We start from the raw sequence: 22,800 nt of genomic DNA, 5'->3' as shown, positions 1-22,800 counted from the left end.
AGGAATTGTGAAAAACTGAGTTTAAATGTATTTGGCTAAGGTGTATGTAAACTTCCGACTTCAACTGTAGATAAATGTATAATTTAATGTAACTAAGAAAGGTTTGTCCTTAGTTGTTGCCAATTTATCACAATCAAATATCATACTGCATTTGGTAACTACTATTTAATTTGGATTCTGAGCAAATGCTGTTGTTTCTTAATCTCACTTTCCCCAACCAGCACCTGATGATAGAAGGGGACTGTGAGTCTGTTTGCTCGTTCGTTCCTGTGTGGTTTACACTTTTCTACGTTTTTGTTTGATACTACAAGCACTAATGTTCCACTCACACAAACTATATTGGCAGCACTCTGCACAGATGAAAATTGTGAGTAGCGTAGGATACAAGACGTCTCAGAGAGTTCTTGTAATATCAACTTCAGTTCTATACATCTATTTGTTTAATCGGTAATGTTTGTTCCACACTGTCAGGTGAGAAGCATCTTCAAAAAGGAGGTGGAGACTATGAAGCGCTTTGAGTCGCCAAACATCCTGTGAATGTTTGGGATCTGTGTCCAGCAAGAGAGCGGTGAGTTAGCTTCTCTATTTGTTTTACAGTATGTGAAATAGTTGCTGAAAAGATAGGAGATGGGATATAATCACCATTTGATTGCAGGATATGATAACAAAATGTGATGATGATCTGCCCTTGTTGCATTTAATCATCCTTTTCTCTACCCTTGTTGTCCTGTAGGTCCCAATCCAAACTATTTTATTGTGATGGAGTTTTGTGAGAAGGGCAGTCTAAGAGAGGTGCTGGATTCCCAAAGCAAGCTGCCCTGGGATAGAAAGGCTCGCATGAGTCTGGATGCAGCACAAGGCCTCTACATGTACAGTATACCACTCTTTACCCTGTGCCTTACACACGTAGACCAGACAGTGCACCTATTACACATTAAGCACCATCTCTGCCATATCGTTGCCATAAATGTGTTATATTTATACAATTTGAACTAAGGAATCGGCCTATCATACATTTTTTATGTTGAATAAGGTCTCTGTCGCAACCAGTACAGACACCTTCAACATGAAATGTTGGCGGACATGAAAGGGTTCCGCCAGCGCGGTGGAAAGCGACACCAAAAGCTGGTTAATAAAGTCGCACCTCTGATGGTCACACCCCTGCCACAGGTAAATGTCACTGGGTACACGTCAGGTACAATTTGGCTAAATTCGACAGAGGAACGTTGGATGCTATTCATGCATCTTATGATCCACCTATTAAAACTTCTACCCACCAATACTATACAGTATGCTCTGGTGTTTCCTCTTCACTAAAATAATGGGTTCACTGTATCTGTTCCCTGTGCCTTGCTCACCAACGTTCACAGAACAAGAAAGTATATCCTAATCACATTGAGCTACTCTGACATGACTAGCTAATCCCTCTCTCACTGTAGATTACACCAGTCTGAGGAGAAGTTTAAAGTGCATGGGTGCATCAACAGCAGCAAGTTCCTAGTACATACCGGGTACTGAGTGAAGGTATGAGGTTTAATGCATTCCTCTACACATCCATGTGTGTTTGGCACTACAAAGTGATAGGTGAAGTACTCCATCTCAATGTAATTGTTGTTCATCTGTTCTGTGTGGTCAGCTACGAGGTTTGGAGCTGGTGAAAACAGAGACTTCGTTGAAGAAGACTAAGGACAGGAAGAGCAGCTCCTTACGCTACAGCTCCCCTCAGCAGCTTGAGAGTATCAACCACCGCTACAACAAAGCCTGTGAGATGTACAGGTCAGTTTTCCATTACACTTATAACACACTCAGATATTGTAAATGAATGTAAAATCACAGAAAACACATGAGATTTATTATGTTGAAATGGTATTTGTTAGTCTAATGTAGGCCCTCATTGCAGTTTTGGCATTGTCCTGTGAGAGATTGCAACCTGCAAGATTCCCTTCGGAGGTGTATGTCAACTCCATTAGTAGAAAGGCTGTGGGTAATAAACACTAACAGCAATGCCAATGATACATCTGTAAATAGCATGGTTGGGTTTTCACTCTCTCTATAAGCATATGGTCATATTTAGACATCTGTCATTCCATTTCTGTTTTCTCTTGTCTTCTGATCAGACTGCTTACCAGAAGAGGTGTATCAGAGGGTGAGTAAAGACAAATATACTGAACCTCTTCCTGAAGACTGCCCAAAACAGTTGGGAGAACTGATCAACACCTGTCGCTCCTATGACAGCTTCCACAGGCCAACGGCAGGAGGTAATACCTTCAACACACACAACTAATAGGCCTAGACGTTGTGATATACTGTAGGCCTACATACAATTATTTCACCTGTTCCATATTGATTCCTATTTGTCCTCTGTTATCCTTGTTTCTTATTTCCATTCTGATCATCATCATTAAGAGGTGTTATCATACCCAGGACAGATTGAGTAATCAAGTTTGTCTGTTCCACAGTGTTGGTGGACAAGCTCCGCAAAGTGGTGGAGTAGTTAGAGGAGGACTAACAAACAAAGAGTTTCATCTCCAGAGTTCTCAGATACATGGCTGGAGAAGAGGAAAACCAAGAACAGTTATCAGCTCCAGGTTAAAGACAGACCAACTGACTGCCTCAAATTCATCATGGGATGAACAACACCCACACCCACAGACGTTTGATCAAGTGCATGTGATATAATTTTAGCCTAGTACATTTTCACAACATTAGTCAGGAACAACTTTGATTGAAACTGTGAAATGATTTGCAATTGATTTTACCAACCATTAAAGCACCACCATCAAATGTTTGCTACTATGGTACAAAGCTTTGAAAATAAAATATATAATAATAAAGCCATTTTTTGGTGAGTGACAATTTACAGTTTTCAGGCCAGTATTCATTAGCATAATATTTAGTAGTCTGGCTCCGCACCAATGGTGGTGTTGAAACATTATGGGGCGGGCCATTGAAGACTGGCGGGGATATTCGAGCCTTCCAAATGACGGTGGGGATAGCAACGAAACTAGGAATGCGAACGGATTATTTTCTACATCAAATGTTATGCTTTTTAAATTAAAAGTAATGTAGTTGAGCCATTTAGATGTCATGGTAACCCACGAAGTTTGACACTGGCAAGGATCGTTTTGGTAAAACGCGAATTTTCAAGGTAAGAAGAGGCGAGCTGCTACAATGCCAAGCTATTGCCAGCAGCAGCAGACTTTTATCTGAGGGGAGCTAGCTAGCATTATAACTAGCTAGCTTACTAGCAAGGAGGCTATTTCCAAATAGAGTAGCCACTAGCAATATATGAAAACTCTGCTATTTCATTGATCACATTCGAGACTGTCATTAAATAATCACATCGGTAGTGTACCGTAACTAGCTAGCTAACGGTAATTGTGATGTTTACTGTTTCAAGTAACTAACGTTAGCTAGCTAACTAGTTAGCAGAGCGGCCTTCGGTTTCTGTCTTTCAATGTACCGTTTTCCGAATCCTGTTTTGCTCTGCCTGTAGTAGTAGCAGCTGACTAACTAACTAACTAGCTAACTAGCTCTCATTGTTACCAAGCTAGCTGGCTACCTGTGAACTGTGCCAATTGTCGCCTAACATTTACTTTACATAGCTAGCTGGCTAATGTGTTCTCATTTACATAATAACTGGTCTTATCACTAACGTTAGATTGTCCATCCAATTTAGCTTGCTTGTGTTAACCATTTTTCAAGTAATGTGTGGCAATTTAGTTAACTAGTTAGCATTGCATGCAAGTTACAGTGCCTTCACACCCCTTGACTTTTTCCAAGTTTTGTTGAAGTGGGATTAAAATGGATTTAATTGTCATTATTTGTAAACGATCTACACAAAATACTCTGTCAAAGTGGGAGATTATTATTATATTTTTTATTTTTATGTATGGAAAATAAAACTCTTGATTAGATAAGTATTCAACCCCCTGAGTCAATACACATTAGAATCACCTTTGGCAGCGATTACAACTGTGATTCTTTCTTGGTAACTTTGCACACCTGGATTGTACAATATTTGCCCATTTATTATTTAAACAATTCATCAAGCTCTGTCAAGTTGGTTGTTAATTATTGCTAAAATCAGCAATTTTCAAGTCCTGCCATAGATTTTCAAGCCGATTTGAAGTCAAAACTGTAACTAGGCCACTCAGGAACATTCAATGTTGTCTTGGTAAGCAACTCCACTCCAGTGTATATTTGGCCTTGTGTTTTAGGTTATTGTCCAGCTGAAAGGTGAATTGGTCTCCCAGTGTCTGGTGGAAAGAGGTCTGAACCAAGTTTTCCTCTAGGATTTTGCCTGTGCTTAGCTCTATTCAGTTTATTTTTATGCTAAACTCCGTAGTCCTTTGCCGATGACTAACCTGATGCAGCTACCACCATGCGATACTCAGTGATGTGTTGTGTTGGATTTTCCCAAACATAACGCTTCGTATTTCTTAGCCAAATTTTTTGCAGTATTACTTTAGTCCCGTATTGCAAACAGGATGCATGTTTTGGAATATTTGTATTCTGTACAGGCTTCCTTCTTTTCACTCTGTCAATTAGGTTAGTATTTACATTTACATTTACATCATTTAGCAGACACTCTTATCCAGAGCAATTTATGATAGCCAGTGGGACAACCACTTAAAAAAAAAAAAAAAAGTATGTAGCTTTGACTGGGCTGAGCGGGAACTGTGCTTCCGTAGAGGTAGGGGAGCTAGCAGGCCAGAGGTGGATGAATGTAGTGCCCTCGTTTGGGTGTAGGGTCTGATCAGAGCCTGAAGGTAAGGAGGTGCCGTTCCCCTCACAGCTCCGTAGGCAAGCACCATGGTCTTGTAGTAGATGCGAGCCTCAACTGGAAGCCAGTGGAGTGTGCGGAGGAGCGGGGTGACATGAGAGAACTTGGGAAGGTTGAACACCAGACAGGCTGCATCGTTCTGGATAAGTTGTAGGGGTTTAATGGCACAGGCAGGGAGCCCAGCCAAAAGCGAGTTGCAGTCATCCAGACAGGAGATTACAAGTGCCTGGATTAGGACCTGTGCCGCTTTCTGTGTAAGGTAGGGTCGTACTCATGTTGTAGAGCATGAACCTGCAGGATCAGGTCACCGCTTTGATGTTAGCGGAGAACGACAGGGTGTTGTCCAGGGTCACGCCAAGGTTCTTTGCACTCTGGGAGGAGGACACAATGGAGTTGTCAACCGTGATGGGGAGAACATGGAGCGGGCAGTCATTCCCCGGGAGGAAGAGCAGCTCCGTCTTGCCAAGGTTCAGCTTGAGGTGGTGATCCGACATCCACACTGATATGTCTGCCAGACATGCAGAGATGCGATTCGCCACCTGGTTATCAGAAGGGGGAAAGTATTTTGGAGTAATCCTTGTGGCGGGCCGAGCGCATGCACACTGACTTCGGTCGCCAGCTGTACAGTGTTTCCAACGACACATGGTGCGGCTGGCTTCCGGGTTAAGCGAGCAGTGTGTCAAGAAGCAGTGCGGCTTGGTGGGGACGCATGGCTCTCGACCTTTGCCTCTCCCAAGTCCTTACGGGAGTTGCAGCGATGGGACAAGACTGTAACTACCAATTGGAAATCACGAAATTGGGGAGAAAAAGTACCCAAAAAAAGTATTGTGGAGTAACTACAATGTTGTTGATCTACCCTCTTATCTCCTGTCACAGCCATTAAACTGTAACTGTTTTAAACTCACCTCATGGTGAAATCCCTGAGTTTCTTTCCTCTCCGGCAACTGAGTTAGGAGGGGCGCCTGTATCTTTGTAGATGGCGAAGTAGTGCAGTCCTGTTTCTGTCGTGTGTCTGTAAATAGCCTGTAAATACCCTGTTTTTTTGTATTTTTCGTACATATTTCCCTATCAGACTTTTCATCCTTCTACAAAATATACTTTCCTGCAACCCGCCTCACTCAATGTGGAACGGATTCTATTATTGACTTACCTTTATCTAGAATCTAGAATCTCCAGTTGAAACTAGCTAGCCAGCTAACTAGCTACTTGCTATTAGCCACAGCTAGCGGTGTTTCACCCAGAACATTGGATTTTTTCCGCGGGATTAATTTTAATCACTGGACATTGATCACCGGATATTCGGCCAGTCTGCACAGCGCGTTATCGACCCAGAACATATCAGTTTTTCCGCCGGAATCACTGAATCACTGGACCTTTAACTCCGGATTCATCGCTACCAGCTGGCTACAACAAAACGGACACTGTGGTCTGGCTAATCATCCTGAGCTAGGCCCATCTCCCGGCTATCTACCTCTCTGTCAACCGGACGGGACCACCTAGTGTTGACACGGAGCCCCGCCGATCCTACACGACTGGTCTGCCGACGAAATCGTCTGATGTGGTTACGACGTTAACCACGAAGATTCCATCCATCTGCTAGCCCTGGCCCGCTAGCACACGCTAGCCATGGCCTCTTACTCACTAGTGCTTCACCATCGGACCTTATGATAACTCAGCTATACAGCTGATATCTGCTGGACTGTTCCTTTTTACGGTACTACATCCTGTTTATGTTTAGCCTCAGCCCAAACATGGTTAGTTTATTGTTGTTTCGGTTATTTCTAATTGTACTATATCACTGTAGACCCCCCAGCCTAGCTAAACCTGCCTTAGATAGCTCCTTTGCCCCTCCCCCTATACACGCGGAGACCGACTCAATTGATGCCTCCAGCGATGCTATCTCTTTCATTGTTACCCAACGCTTAGGTTTACCTCCACTTTACTCATATCCTTGTCTGTACATAATGCCCTGAATCTTTTCTATAACACCCGGAAATCTGCCCCCTTTATTCTATGTACCCAACGCACTAGAAGACCAGTTCTTAAAGCCTTTAGCCGTATCCTTATTATAGTCCTCCTCTGTTCCTCTGGTGATGTAGAGGCTAACCCAGGCCCTGCAGCCCTCAGTATCACTCCTACTCCCCAGGCGCTATCATTTGATGACTTCTGTAATCGCAAAAGTCTTGGTTTCTTGCACATAAATATCAGAAGTCTACTTCCTAAGTTTGAGTTATTCACTGCGTTAGCACACTCTGCCAACCCTGATGTTCTAGCAGTGTCTGAATCCTGGCTCAGGAAGGCCACCAAAAATTCTGAAATTTCCATCCCCAACTATAACATTTTCCGTCTAGATAGAACTGCCAAAGGGGGTGGAGTTGCAATCTACTGTAGAGATAGCCTGCAGAGCTCTATCGTACTATCCAGGTCTGTGCCCAAACAGTTTGAGCTTCTACTTCTAAAAATCCACCTTTCCAGAAATAAGTCTCTCACTGTTGCCGCTTGCTACAGACCCCCCTCAGCCCCCAGCTGTGCCCTGGACACCATATGTGAATTGATTGCCCCCCATTTATCCTCAGAGTTTGTACTGCTTGGTGACTTAAATTGGGATATGCTTAATACCCCAGCCATCCTACAATCCAAGCTAGATGCCCTCAACCTCACGCAAATTATCAACGAACCTACCAGGTACAACCCTAAATCCGTAAACATGGGTACCCTCATAGATATCATCCTGACTAACATACCCTCTAAATACACCTCAGCTGTCTTCAACCAGGATCTCAGCGATCACTGCCTTATTGCCTGCGTCCGTAACGGGTCCGCGGTCAAACGACCACCCCTCATCACTGTCAAACGCTCCCTAAAACACTTTAGCGAGGAGGCCTTCCTAATTGACCTGGCCCAGGTATCCTGGATGGATATAGATCTCATTCCGTCAGTAGAGGATGCCTGGTTGTTCCTTAAAAGTAATTTCCTCTCAATCTTAAATAAACATGCCCCATTCAAAAAATACAGAACTAAGAACCGATATAGCCCCTGGTTCTCCTCAGACTTGACTGCCCTTGACCAGCACAAAAACATCCTGTGGCGTACAGCATTAGCATCAAATAGCCCCCGCGATATGCAACTTTTCAGGGAAGTTAGGAACCAATATACACAAGCAGTCAGGAAAGCAAAGGCTAACTTTTTCAAACAGAAATTTGCATCCTGTAGCACTAACTCCAAAAAGTTTTGGGACACTGTAAAGTCCATGGAGAATAAGAGCACTTCCTCCCAGCTGCCCACTGCACTGAGGCTAGGAAACACTATCACCACCGATAAATCTACAATAATCGAGAATTTCAACAAGCATTTTGCTACAGCTGGCCATGCTTTCCATCTGGCTACCACTAACCCGGCCACCAACTCTGCACCCTCTGCTGCAACTTGCCCATGCCCCCCCCCGCTTCTCCTTCACACAAATTCAGACAGCTGATGTTTTGAAAGCGCTGCAAAATCTGGACCCCTACAAATCAGCTGGGCTAGACAATCTGGACCCTTTCTTTCTAAAACTAGCCGCCGAAATTGTTGCAACCCCTATTACTAGTCTGTTCAACCTCTCTTTCATAACGTCTGAGATCCCCAGAGATTGGAAAGCTGCCGCGGTCATCCCCCTCTTCAAAGGGGGTGACACTCTAGATCCAAACTGCTACAGACCTATATCCATCCTGCCCTGCCTTTCGAAAGTATTTGAAAGCCAAGTTAACAAACAGATCATCGACCATTTCGAATACCACCGTACCTTCTCCGCTATGCAATCCGGTTTCCGAGCTGGTCACGGGTGCACTTCAGCCACGCTCAAGGTCCTAAACGATATTATAACCGCGATTGATAATAGACAGTACTGTGCAGCCGTCTTCATCGACCTGGCCAAGGCTTTCGACTCTGTCAACCACCGCATTCTTATTGGCAGACTAAATAGCCTTGGTTTCTCAAATGACTGCCTCACCTGGTTCACCAACTACTTCTCAGATAGAGTTCAGTGTGTCAAATCGGAGGGCCTGTTGTCTGGACCTATGGCAGTCTCTATGGGGGTGCCACAGGGTTCAATTCTTGGGCCGACACTTTTCTCCGTGTATATCAATGATGCCGCTCTTGCTGCTGGTGACTCTCAGATCCACCTCTACGCAGACGACACCATTTTGTATACATCTGGCCCTTCATTGGACACTGTGTTAACAAACCTCCAAACGAGCTTCAATGCCATACAACAATCCTTCAGTAGCCTTCAACTGCTCTTAAACACTAGTAAAACTAAATGCATGCTTTTCAATCGAACGCTGCTAGCACCCGCCCACCCGACTAGAATCACCACTCTCGACGGGTCTGACCTAGAGTATGTGGACAACTACAAATATCTAGGTGTCTGGTTAGACTGTAAACTCAACTTCCAGACTCACATAAAGAATCTCCAATCCAAAGTTAAATCTAGAATCGGCTTCCTATTTCGCAACAAAGCCTCCTTCACTCATGCTGCCAAACATGCCCTCGTAAAACTGACTATCCTACCGATCCTTGACTTCGGCGATGTCATTTACAAAATAGCTTCCAACACTCTACTCAGCAAATTGGATGTAGTCTATCACAGTGCCATCCGTTTTGTCTCCAAAGCCCCATACACTACCCACCACTGTGACCTGTACGCTCTTGTTGGCTGGTCCTCACTACATGTTCGTCGTCAAACCCACTGGCTCCAGGCCATCTATAAATCACTGCTAGGCAAATCCCCGCCTTATCTTAGCTCATTGGTCACCATAGCAGCACCCACCCGTAGTCTGCGCTCCAGCAGGTATATCTCACTGGTCATTCCCAAAGCCAACACCTCCTTTGGCCGCCATTCCTTCCAGTTCTCTGCTGCCAATGACTGGAACGAATTGCAAAAATCTCTGAAGCTGGAGACTCTTATCTCCCTCAATAACTTTAAGCATCAGTTGTCAGAGCACCTTACCGATCACTGCACCTGTACACAGCCCATCTGAAATTAGCCCACCCAACTACCTCATCCCTATATTGTTATTTATTTTGCTCTTTTGCACCCCAGTATCTCTATTTGCACATAATCTCTTGCACATCTAGCATTCCAGTGTTAATACTATTGTAATTATTCTGCACTATAGCCTATTTATTGCCTTACCTCCATAACTTGCTACATTTGCACACACTGTATATATATTTTCTGTTGTATTTCTGACTTTATGTTTTTTTTACCCCATATGTAACTCTGTGATGTTTTTATTGCACTACTTTGCTTTATCTTGGCCAGGTCGCAGTTGTAAATGAGAACCTGTTCTCAACTGGCTTACCTGGTTAAATAAAGGTGAAATAAAAATAAAAAAATAAAAAATTGGGTGTGTTGATACACCATCCAAGGTGTAATTAATAACTTGTTCAGAGATGGTTAATGTCTGCTTTTTCTTTTAACCATCTACCAATAGGTGCCCTTCTTTGCGAACTATTGGATCGTCTTTGTGGTTGAATCTGTGCTTGAAATTCACTGCTCGATTGAGGGACACAGAGTGAGTCTATGCAATTTATTATGTGACTTGTTAAGCACATTTTTACCCCAGAACCTATTTAGACTTGCCATAACAAAAGGGTTGAATACTTAGTGACTCGACATTTCAGCTTTTCATTTTTTATGAATTTCTAAAAACATAATTCCACTTTGCCATATTATGGGTTATTGTGCATAGATCAGTGACATAATCTCAATTGAATCAATTTTAAATTCAGGCTGTAACACAACAAAATGTCGAAAAAGTCAATGGTTGTGAATATCTTCTGAAGGCACTGTACATAACCAGATTTTTGTTGTCACCCTAGTTATGTGGCTCCATGCAGCGTTGCATGCCCTACAGGGGTGTATTGTATTCATTACGCAGCTTCTGTTACAAAACGTTTCGTTTTTTGCAACGAAAACACGTTTTGCAACAGAAACCGTTTACTCCAAACGGAAAACCTTTTGCAACGAAAACAAGTTTCTATTAGACACATTCAGGATAATAATAACAATAGATATATTTTATATAGTGCTTTTCAAATGGAGGCGATGGAGGTGGACTTGCAGCTGGGGGGCCCCAGTAGGGAACCAGATGCTATGGCAGGCCAGGTAGATCTCCCTATCATCATTCCTGACTCTGGCAGCGAAACTGAGGTAGAGGACGAGGCAGACGCGGCTCCCCTTGACCCACCACGGCTCCCGACCACCTGGGCGTTCAGTCAGAACAGAGTCAGAGTGGAGGGTCAAGTTGGGCCCAGGATCAGAATGGAGGGTCATATTGGGCCCAGGGTCACTACAGCAGCAGCCCTGAGGCAGCGGAGAGCCAGGTAGAGATGGTTGGACTGGAGTCACTCACTCTAAATTGTACCGGAGACATTGTCATATACTTCATTGAGTCCCTATTTCACCCACAACTCGTTGATTGTACCTGTATTGTCTGTGTATTATAAAGGCCAGGCGTCAGGGAGCTGTACCCCACCCAGACCTCTGCTAGCCGCTTCCTAGATTTCCTGCTGCGAGTCCCTACAGCCAACCAGGCCGAGCCTGACTCTGGCAATACCACAGAGGTGAGCGAGTCAGAGGATGAGGCAGAGCCAGTAGACCCTCACAACCCTGGCGAACTTGCCTTTCCCTCCAGCCCTCGTCTGAACCCTCCCGTTGCAGCCATGCCACTGCAAGGCCTAAATCCTTCAGGTAAACCAACCTCGAGCTCAAGTCTGATCCACGCTTTGCCATTTTACACTGTCACCTATGAAGAGTTAAATCTAACCATGTCTATCCTGTGTATAGATTCTAATGCAACCACAGAGGCTGCGAGGACAGAGTCTGGAAATCAAGTGAATCCTGAGGTAAGACCACATTCTTTGCCAGTGATAGGCCTAGAATCTTGGAGGGGAATAATATTTCCATGATTAGCTAGCTAGTGCAGTTTCTGTAGTACCATTGGCATGCTCTCTCGGTCCCCTTTCTAGAGTGTTACAGCCCCAGTGGCCACCAGTGGTGCAGCTCTTCGGTCGTCCCAAGGGGATGAGGGGGACGGGGAGACCTGCTCTATCTGCTTTGAGCCCTGGACCACGTCAGGGGAGCACCGCCTGGCCACCCTGCGCTGCGGACATCTCTTCGGCTACACCTGCATCGACCGCTGGGTGAAGGGCCAGGGCCAGGGAGCCAAGTGTCCCCAGGTCAGTGTCTGTCTGTCAACCTCGGCATGTCTGCGGGCAGAGGAGTGGAGTTGCACAGGATGGTCTGTACTCAGTATTTGCAGTCACTCCTTAGTGACAAAAAGAGGTCCTGGTTCCACTGTAATGACTGGTACCAAATTGACTCTGTGCTAGAGACGGAATTTCCTCAAGCACTCAAAAATCATTTGAAACAAAATAAATGCCCTCTGAATTACTTAAATCTGAGAAAATACTGCCACAAAATGAGTAAAATACAGTTGCATTGACTTACCATGCAGACAATGATGTAATTTATTGATAAGAAAACATTCCCTCAGATTATGTCTGGTCCTTATAATGACCGTTTACTGCTCTGTGAATATCTGCAGTGCAACAAGAAGGCCAAGCGCTCTGATATCGTCCTCCTGTACGCACGCAAGCTGAGGGCTTTGGACAACACAGAGCAGGAGAATATGAAGAGGTAAGGTAGCTGAGCTCCTCTCTAGTTTATTTTCTGACTTGCTGATATTGCCATTGATTTGACCTTATTCACTGCTGTGTGTAGGGAGCGGTTCAGAGAGTGATGCACACTTTTCCACAATGCATTGGAAGAGGTGGGCTGCGAGGGATAGGGCCTAGTTCTCTTGAAGTAGCCAAACAACAAAACTAGGCTACTTAATTGGGAAGATGCCGAATAGCAAAGCTTCTGTGGTGGTGTTCAAATGTAGGCTAAGTAGTTTTTGTTCTCCTTAAAATGATCACGGGTATTGCATTGTAGGCTAAACTGAAGTCTTATTTAGTTTATTTTTTTATACATTGTTTCTTGTTCTCTTGTCATTTGTCAGAGCTTTTAAACTAAATACTAAACCATCTTTTGATTTCTGAATGTGTCAGCACCGGGGACTCGGGATGTGTCTGCGTTGTTGATGTTAGTCAGGCCTTTTGATTTGAACATATGGATTGTTTTAGTTTTGTAGGCTACCTATTTAATTTATGGATCAAGCCTTAGCAGTCATTCTGATCTCATTGCCAATGATCAGTGCTTTACATTTGACCTTTTAGTCATTTAGCAGATGCTCTTATCCAGAGCGACTTACAGTTAGTGAGTGCATACATTTTCATACTTTTTTCATACTTTAGTTTATTAGGTTGCTGTCCAGCGGTTCTGAATTTGCGATGCACCCGACTGTCCATGGTTTCTATGCAATAGCCTTTTGATTTGAACATTTGAGAAGTTTTGGTGTGTGTACTAGGCTATTTGATTTAATTTATATATGTTACAGCACTTTGGTTTCACTAATAAATATGTTGAAATGGAACCAAATTATCTGTTTCTGTCTTCAGTCCTTTTTAAATAGGATAGATGGGCTATATGGGCTACTTATAGGTCTAATGTGATAGTCTGCCTATAACCAGCCTGAGTAGGCCTAGAACTCCTTTCCTATTCTATTCAGAGTTTAGAGAAATTAATGAAATTGCAATTGAGCTATTATCAGGCTGGTTAATGCGATGCATGTCTGTTGAATTGGGAAAAATCCACCCTCGCTCGGCCCCGCTCGGCCCCACCTACTCAACCAGTCAGGAGCCTCTACTGCGTTGTGGCCGTGGCGTACTGCATACTTTTTACTAAATGGTACGTGCTAAATAGTATACGACGGTGAGTATGCAGTTGAAGTATGTAGTACGCTGGTATGGGTATTTGGACATGGCTAGTGAGTCTGAAGGTGTTGTTATATGTGCAGGTCATTGGAGCAGGAGCAGTCAATGCGTAGGAGGGCTGAACTAGAGTCAGCCCAGTGCCGACTACAACTGCAGGTGATGACAGATGAATGTGGGAAACTACGCAAGCAGATACAGGTACTTTGTTCCTTTTGATGTTCTCATTGATTTAGCTGTCCCCCCCCCCCCCCTTAGTTGGATCACTCTCTACCTTCTCTCCCAGGAGCTGAAGATGCTGATGGCCCAGCCTGGCTGTGGGCCCTCTAAGAACTCAGGGGCCTCTCTCTCCGGGCTCTCACAGAGACAGGACAGCACCCAGGGCGGCCACTACGTCTTCTCCAAGGCCGTGCTGGTGTCTCAGGCGGGGGGCTGCAGGGTGCTGGCCTACTGTGAACCACTCAGCTGCCTGCTGGCCTCCCATCCCTCCCCACACACCACCCTGGTGCCCGGTAAGACCTTTGATAAGCGTTGATATGCTTTCAGTACGGAATAGCTGTGTGAATTTTAGTTTTTCTGCACAGATTGCATAGTGAAAATATCAGAAGGCATATTTTCAACCATCTGAAATATTTTCTACCTCACAATAAGTATTTCTGTGTTTTCTAAGACATGAAAGACATTTCTTGGAATCATTTCTCTCCCTGTGTCTGTCTCTCTCTCTTCCTCTCTCTGTGTCTACCTGCCAGGCTACGGGGTGAAGAAGGTGAGCACGGTGAATCTGAAGGCATGCCAGTACGTTCCCATCCATGCCAAACAGATCAGAGGCCTGGCGTTCAACAGACAAGCTGACAGCCTCCTACTCTCTGCTGCCCTGGACAACACCATCAAACTCACCAGGTAACCACAAGAGACACATAGTCAGTCAGTGTCCAAGCAGATAGAGATTTATCAGGACAGTGTGTTTCAGAGTGGTGTTGACTTAATAGCCCCAGGCTCTGATGGAGAACAACATTGCACTTGCTAAGGTAGAACATTCTTTGATTGCAAGAATCAGTCAGACCTAGATTGAAAACAAAACCCTGATGGTTAAAAGGACAGTATTTTCCAACCTAAATCAAATATTACATTTACATTTACGTCATTTAGCAGACGCTCTTATCGAGAGCGATTTACAAATTGGTGCATTCACCTTATAGCCAGTGGGATAACCACTTTACAAATTTTTTTTTTTTTTTTTTTTGGTGGGGTAAGGGGGGGGGGGTTAGAAGGATTACTTTATCCTATCCCAGGTGTTCCTTAAAGAGGTGGGGTTTCAAATGTCTCCGGAAGGTGGTGAGTGACTCCGCTGTCCTGGCGTCGTGAGGGAGCTTGTTCCACCATTGGGGTGCCAGAGCAGCGAACAGTTTTGACTGGGCTGAGCGGGAACTGTGCTTCCGCAGAGGTAGGGGGGCCAGCAGGCCAGAGGTGGATGAACGCAATGCCCTCGTTTGGGTGTAGGGACTGATCAGAGCCTGAAGGTACGGAGGTGCCGTTCCCCTCACAGCTCCGTAGGCAAGCACCATGGTCTTGTAGCAGATGCGAGCTTCAACTGGAAGCCAGTGTAGTGTGCGGAGGAGCGGGGTGACGTGAGAGAACTTGGGAAGGTTGAACACCAGACGGGCTGCCTGGATTAGGACCTGTGCCGCTTCCTGTGTAAGGCAGGGTCGTACACAAGCCTAAATACATTCAGGAGTAAAAATGTGCTTAAAAAATCACAAGTTGCATGAACTCACTCTGTGTGCAATAATAGTGTTGAACATGATTTTTGATTGACTACCTCAAATATGACAACTGTACCATTTCTCTCCTGCAGTCTAATGACCAACACAGTGGTGCAGACGTACAACACGGGTAAACCAGTGTGGAGCTGCTGCTGGTGCCTGGACAACAACAACTACGTGTACGCTGGTCTCAGTAACGGCTCTGTGCTGGTGTATGACACCAGAGACACCAGCACACACATCCAGGAGCTGCAGCCACTACGCACTAGGTAAGTCCGATAGCCAGACCAGGGGTCATAGGTCAGCTAGTCTATATTCTCAACCACAGTTTGCACCACTACACCTATCTATATATCCTACAGTGCCTTCAGAAAGTGTTCACACCCCTTTACTTTTTCACATTTTGTTGTGTTACAGCCTGAATTGTTTTAATTGATTACATTTAGATTTTGTCACTAGCCTATTTTGAATTTTTTACAAATTAATAAAAAATGAAAAGCTGAAATGTCTTGAGTCTAAGTATTCAACCCCTTTGTTATGACAAGCCTAAATACATTTGCTTAAAAAAATCACAAGTTGCATGAACTCACTCTGTGTGCAATAATAGTGTTGAACATGATTTTTTATTGACTACCTCATATCTGTACCCCACACATACAATTATCTGTAAGGTCCCTCAGTCAAGCAGTGAATTTCAAACACAGATTCAGCCACAAAGACGGGAGGTTTTCCAATGGTAGGCACCTATTGGTAGAAAAGCAGACATTGAATATCCCTTTTTGAGCGTGGCGAAGTTATTCATTACACTTTGGGTGGTGTATCAATACACCAAGTCACTACAAAGATACAGGCATCTTTCCTAACTCCATTGCCGGCGAGGAAGGAAACCACTTAGCGATTTCACCATGAGGCCAACAGTTACAGAGTTTAACCTCTACGGGATTGGTGTCCCGTATACGGGACGGTTGAGCTAACGTGCGCTAATTTGATTAGCATGACTGTTGTAAGTAACATCAAACTTTCCAGGACATAGATGTATTTTATATGGGCAGAAAGCTTAAATTCTTGTATGTATTACCATATCATTTTTGTATGTTCTCTATAGTTATGTACTTCAAAATATATCAATTGACAAAATAGTCCAGTATTGCAATGCTTAACTGGATCAATCTGAAACTTTGCACAAACTGCTGCCATCTTGTGGGCAAAATCAAAAGTGCACCTAAACTGCAAGATTATATTTTTTGACATTTGCATTTTAGTCATTTAGCAGATGCTCTTATCCAGAGCGACTTACAGTTAGTGAGTGCATACATTTTCATACTGGTCCCCCGTGGGAATCGAACCCACAACCCTGGCGTTGCAAGCGCCATGCTCTACCAACTGAGCTACACGGGACTCATTTTGTGGCCTTTCTCTTATAATATAAATAATATAATATGCCATTTAGCAGACGCTTTTATCCAAAGCGACTTCCAGTCATGTGTGCATACATTTTTACGTATGGTCTCTTGCATTTCAAAGATGATGGAACAAAAAAAATAATAGAAAATGAATATTTATATTTTTTGTTTGTATTATCTTTTACCAGATCTAATGTGTTATATTCTCCTACATTAATTTCACATTTCCACAAACGTCAAAGTGTTTCCTTTCAAATGGTATCAAGAATATGCATATCCTTGCTTCAGGTCCTGAGCTACAGGCAGTTAGATTTGGGTATGTAATTTTAGGCGAAAAGTGAAAAAAAGGGTCCGATCCTTAAGAGGTTAATGGCTGTGATAGGAGAAAACTGAGGATGGATCAACAACATTGTAGTTACTCCACAATACTAACCTAATTGACAGAGTGAAAAGAAAGGAGCCTGTACAGAATTCCAAAATATGCATTCTGTTTGCAACAAGGCACTAAAGTAATACTGCAATTCACTCTTTGTCCTGAATACAAAGTGTTATGTTTGAAGCAAATCCAATACAACACATTACTGAGTACCACTCTCCATATTTTCAAGCATAGTGGTGGCTACATCATGTTATGGGTATGCTTACCTAGAGCGTAGTGGCTGCAGCTCCTTGACGTGTGTGCTGGTGTAATCGTTAAAAACTGGAGTTTTTCAGGATAAAAAGCTGAGCACAGATCCTACAGAAAAACCTGGTTCAGTCTGCTTTCCACCAGACACCGAGAGATGAATTCACCTTTCAACAGGACAATAACCTAAAACACAAGGCCAAATCTAAGCTGGAGTTGCTTATCAAAAAGACAGTGAATGTTCCTGAGTGGTCGGGTTAGTTTTGACTTAAATCTACTTGAAAATGTATGTCTAGCAATGATCAACAACCAACAATTCAGGTGTGCAAAGCTCTGAGACTTACCCAGAAAGACTAACAGTTGTAATCGCTGCAAAGGGTTTGAATACTTATGTAAATTAGGTTTCTGTATTTCATTTTCAATACATTTGAAAATAAAATCTAAAAACATGTTTTCACTTTATGGGGTATTGTGTGTAGATGGGTGAGAGAAAAACAACTATTTTAATCAATTTTGAATTCAGGCTGTAACACAACAGAATGTGGAATAAGTCAAGGTTTATGAGTACTTTCTGAAGGCACTTTCTAGGGCCCTGTTTTTTTCCTTCCTGACCACAGGATCTGAACAGGAAAAGTTACATTTGGTATTTTATTTTCAGCAGTTGGGTTTTGCTACTCATTCTCAAAGATTGTTAAATGTAATATTCATGTACACGGTGTGTGAAATGTCATTCACATGGTGTAATATATTACGTAATACATATACAGCGTGTGATTAAAACCACAAGGCCAAACCATGACCTCTGGCTCCTCCCAGGTGTCCCGTGGCCTCTCTGTCCTACGTGCCTCGCGCCTCCTCCAGCTCGTTCCCGTGCGGCGGCCTCATCTCAGGCTCTCTGGAGGGGGGCTGCTTCTGGGAGCAGGTGGACGGCACCACTTACAGACCCCACATTTTACCCCTGGAGACAGGAGGCTGTACAGACATCCAGGTGGAGCCAGAGAGCAGACACTGTCTGGTCACCTACAGACCAGGTGAGACACTATGATGGACAATGAAGCGCTGTCTGTAGTAAAGAGGAGCTAAAGTGTGTGTCTGCCATCATTACATTTTACTGGTGGCAAAGGGTTGTGTTCAGCTCTTCTCTACTCAGAGCTAATCGAACACCGAAGTGCTAGCTGAATCACTGTGTGTGTGGCTAGATTTCCATCCAATTGGCGACAGATTTTCATGCAAATATTCAAATATATGCATAAAAACAATATGCACATTTTCCCACCAGAGAGATTTTTGTTGTGCGTGATGAAGTAGTGCACACAACTCTTGCGGTTAAATTCCCATGTACCAAATAAAAAATACAATTTAAATGGGTTTCCATTGCATTTTCAACTCTACTGTTGGTTTTATCACAAAAGAAATACAGTGCGGATATAGCCTACTACATGATGAGATTATTATAGACAAAAGAGCGAGATTCTTTTTATTTGTCAAACGGCAGCCATCATGATCATGTCACCAGAATAAGACCCTCAATATTTATTGGAAAGAAACATCAAGCTCATCACCGTGCACTTTCACCACCCTGTGAAGTTCATCATAATTTATTTGATCTGTAGCCTAATAAACTGCATGCTTTCCCGAGTCGTAGTGGGAGGACCACCCACCATTTCTCGCATAATTAATTTTACAGACACAAAAAGATCCCACCCTGTCGAACGAACAAATTCTTTCTGCATTTATAAAATTGTACTGAAACTTCCTGTTTCCATCACAGCTGTCGTGAGTTTTTTTTATTTTTTTTATACGGTATGACTTTACATAACTGTGGATAGAAATGTGTGTTTAAAAATAACATGTATAATCTTTTGTCTGTTACAATTCTGCTTGATACTGCTGCCAGAGTCTTTGTTGGATCTAGGAAATCTGCCCACTGTCACACTAGTCCTGGCTTCTGTCCACTGGCTGCAGGATTGATTCTAATATCTCTAAGCAGGTGTTTTTAGCTGGGCATGAACAAAAGCCTGAATTCCCCAGTAGCTCTCCAGGACCAGGGTCGGTGTTGACCACTAGCTCCTGTATTTAGACTGACAGTCTCTGTGTGTTTGGCCCCAGGGCGCTCCAACCCGTCTCTGCGTTGTGTTCTGATGGAGCTGAACAGGACTTTCCAGCAGGATACGGCCCAGGAGCCCTCGTGTTCCTGCTACCCTGTCCAGACCTTCAGCGCCGGCTCCTCCTGCAAAGTGCTCACCAAGAACGCTGTGTTCAGAAGCCCGGCCGGGGAGGGCTCCACACTGGTCTGTGCCGGGGACGAGTCCACCAACTCCACCATGGTGAGCCACTGGCTGTGTGTGTGCGTGTGTGTGTGTGTGTGTGTGTGTGTGTGTGTGTGTGTGTGTGTGTGTGTGTGTGTGTATACGCACGTATACAGTGGTGAGCATTGATTGGCAATGATACAATTATGTGTGTGTCACTTGTGTACAGAATGGTGGCCATTGGCAATGATGAAATTGCTTTGTGAACATCTGTATGCAGCACTGAAAACAGGGTCAAGGAAATCATGGTCCACTGTGGAGACAGGGAGCACATTCTGTCAGTCATTACAGATAGAGCCCTAAACTTTCCTCCTGCTGAGATTAGGGAAGAATCAATGGTTCAACTGTTTTGTGGTTGAAATAACTCCATAATACTGAGAGGCATATGACTCTGATTTGAGGCAGTTTTGGAGATAGTTTGAATTATATGAAACAGCATCAAGATCTTCACATTGATCTATTGATTCTAATCATGTAATTTTACTTTTAAGGTGTGGGATGCAGGGAGTGGATCCCTGATTCAGAAGTTGCCTGCTGACCTCCCAGTGTTGGACATCTGCCCATTTGAGGTGAATCAGGGCAGTTACCTGGCCTCTCTCACTGAGAAGATGCTCAAAATCTACAAGTGGGAATGAGGAGAGATTATGGCGGAGAACATACACACCACCAGCATAGAGCATGTATGAGTAGGGCAGCTGCTGCACTGTATAAATGGCATCCATTTAAAACAGCCTTTTCTTAGACTACAGAGGAGCCTTTGTTGGGTTTGCATTGCAGTGGAGGGACTGGAGAGATGTCACACTGCTGCACTGTTATCAAGGAACTGATAACTGGAGTGCCTGTACACATACACCACTGTCCTAAATGTTTACATTTGAGAATCACTGAAAACATCCCATCAAAATGAACAGATATAATACAGCAAGACAGGGGTACCCTACCCACTCACCACTACCCAGCTTTTCCTTTGGATGTGAAGATGAATCTGTGTTTTTGTCAACCATGCTGCCAATGCTTGTTTTAATTTTGCAATGTTATGTTAAAACATTGGGCTATGTTCAGTTGGTGAACGTTGCAGATAGAAATTCCATGAATAGAGCCGATGTGAGTCCTTATTCTACATATCAGAGAGGCATGTTTGAGCTACATTGCCTGTTTCTAGCTGAACGTTCCAAAACGTTAAATCCTGCTGAACGTGCTGCTGGTCTCCTGGTTCACACAGGCAGCCCAATTGTGGGGCGCGTTCAGCAGGATTTAACTTTTTGGAATGTTCAGATAGCCTATTTCTATGTAGATCAAACATGCCTCTCTGCTATGTAGAATAAGGAATGCCATCGGTTCTATTCATGACATTTCTATCTGCAACGTTCGAGAACGTTTAGCAGCTGAACATGGCCCTGAACTTTTTTCCACTAATTGGTCTTTTGACCAATCACATGAGTTCTTTTCACGTCAGATCTTTTTCAGTGCTGATCTGATTGGTCAAAAGACAAATTAGTGAATAAAATATCAGAATTGGGCTGCCTGTATAAACGCAGCCTTTGAGATGGATCCATGGATAAAAATCAGGACATCTATAGCTAACAAGTGTTACATTTCCTGGAATTTGATTAGAGCAACTGATCAGCAGGCTTTATCAAAAATCGTTAAGAATAAAAATACAATGATGGTTTGCTTATTTTAGTTCCAGAGGAAATTGTATATACATGTATATTTGATACCAAATGTTTGTGTACAATTTCAAATGTAATAAAATATAAATAATTGGTTATTGTTCATCCTGATGTAGGTTTGGGCGGTATCCAGATTGTCATAACTTTATACCGACCTTGTGCCATACCAGGATATTCAGTAATACCGGCACGGAACACAAGGGGAGCTGTAATCCAAAGGTTAGCAATGCTAACAAGTACATGTAAAATACCATAGAAAATGCTAACGATCGCATTGGGAACATTTAGTGCAGTTTCTGACAAATTATACAAGTAACTCACACATGCTACACAGTTTGCTGCACGCACAAAACAAATATTAGTCAGCAAGGTTCTTGATCCATGAGGGGATTATCTGCTGTTACCAAGCTAATGCTTGATTTTGGAAGAAGCTAACCCCTTAGCTAGATAACGAACTAGCTACTGAATTAGTAAACCAAATGCACAACTCCAGAGCATTTAGCACATTTTAGACAGTTAACTTAATAGTTATAAGATATCTAGCTGGCAAACATTTTAGTTGTAAATTCCATACAGTAATTAGATCACCTGGTGCATGCTGCACAACAGTGAGTGACTCACAAGGCTCCGGTCTCTCGTCATTGTGTGCTTGTAAACAAACACCACATGATGTGACTGGGTACTATGTGTAAGCTTCATACTAATGTGACAGGTGAAATGAAGAACGCAATGTTCTTTATCTCCTAACTTATTGCACAAGTTAACTGCAGGTATGTACTTAAAAACTAGCTACAAATTCACATTTATTAAACTTTAAACAGTATTATTTTATTTTTTTACTGTTTCAATGGTATTGACGGTATTGAAAAACCCTCCAGTGGCTTTTTCCAAATACCCCGTTATATGGTATATACAGTATACCGCCCAAGCCTATCCTGATGTGATTCATACTGCAGATTGCTTGCTGCAAAAGGTTAGCTAGCTTGCTATTTTCATAAACCTTATTTTTTTCAATAAAAAACATTGTCTTCACCCATGAGCATTGTCTATAGCTATCTTCTAAAGATCACTAATCAATGATTTTGTATTTTCATAGATCAAATATCAGTATCATGGTTTATGTCAGGAACAAATGAGAGCAGACAACATTTAAATTGTTTTACATTTTAGTCATTTAGCAGACGCTCTTATCCAGAGCGACTTACAGTTAGTGCATACATTATTTTTTATTTTTTCATACCCCCTGTGGGAATCGAACCTACAACCCTGGCGTTGCAAACGCCACGCTCTATCAACTGAGCTACATCCCTAACTGAAACAAAAGTAGTAGATTTCCCCATTGAGATAGGGAATTTACACAGGCAGCCCATTTCTGATCTTTTTCA

General features: G+C 43.2%; 1 protein-coding gene and 1 pseudogene across 2 annotated transcripts; both read left to right on the top strand.

The window, feature by feature from the left end:
* Positions 1–450: 450 nt before the first annotated feature.
* On the top strand, positions 451–2,509 carry LOC311148769 (mixed lineage kinase domain-like protein; annotated as a pseudogene). Its single transcript has 7 exons — positions 451–568; positions 734–869; positions 1,440–1,524; positions 1,637–1,776; positions 1,901–1,950; positions 2,118–2,258; positions 2,460–2,509. The product of its transcript is annotated as a mixed lineage kinase domain-like protein (transcript).
* A 496-nt stretch (positions 2,510–3,005) lies between these two features.
* LOC311148827 (E3 ubiquitin-protein ligase rfwd3.S-like) lies at positions 3,006–20,948 on the top strand. The gene is made up of 13 exons (XM_084185821.1): positions 3,006–3,148; positions 10,856–11,152; positions 11,278–11,519; positions 11,616–11,674; positions 11,798–12,007; positions 12,376–12,467; positions 13,729–13,843; positions 13,929–14,154; positions 14,392–14,542; positions 15,498–15,674; positions 18,250–18,464; positions 19,543–19,760; positions 20,234–20,948. The coding sequence occupies exons 2-13, from the start codon at positions 10,866–10,868 to the stop codon at positions 20,375–20,377; spliced, it is 2,136 nt and encodes a 711-aa protein (XP_084041947.1). The 5' UTR covers positions 3,006–3,148; positions 10,856–10,865; the 3' UTR covers positions 20,378–20,948.
* The last annotated feature ends 1,852 nt before the right edge of the window (positions 20,949–22,800 follow it).

This window comes from Coregonus lavaretus (assembly GCF_964263955.1).
Source record: "Coregonus lavaretus genome assembly, chromosome: 21".
NCBI classification, from domain to species: Eukaryota; Metazoa; Chordata; class Actinopteri; order Salmoniformes; family Salmonidae; genus Coregonus; species Coregonus lavaretus.
Note: the sequence above shows the minus strand (reverse complement) of the source record. Positions and strands in the feature narration are given on the sequence as shown.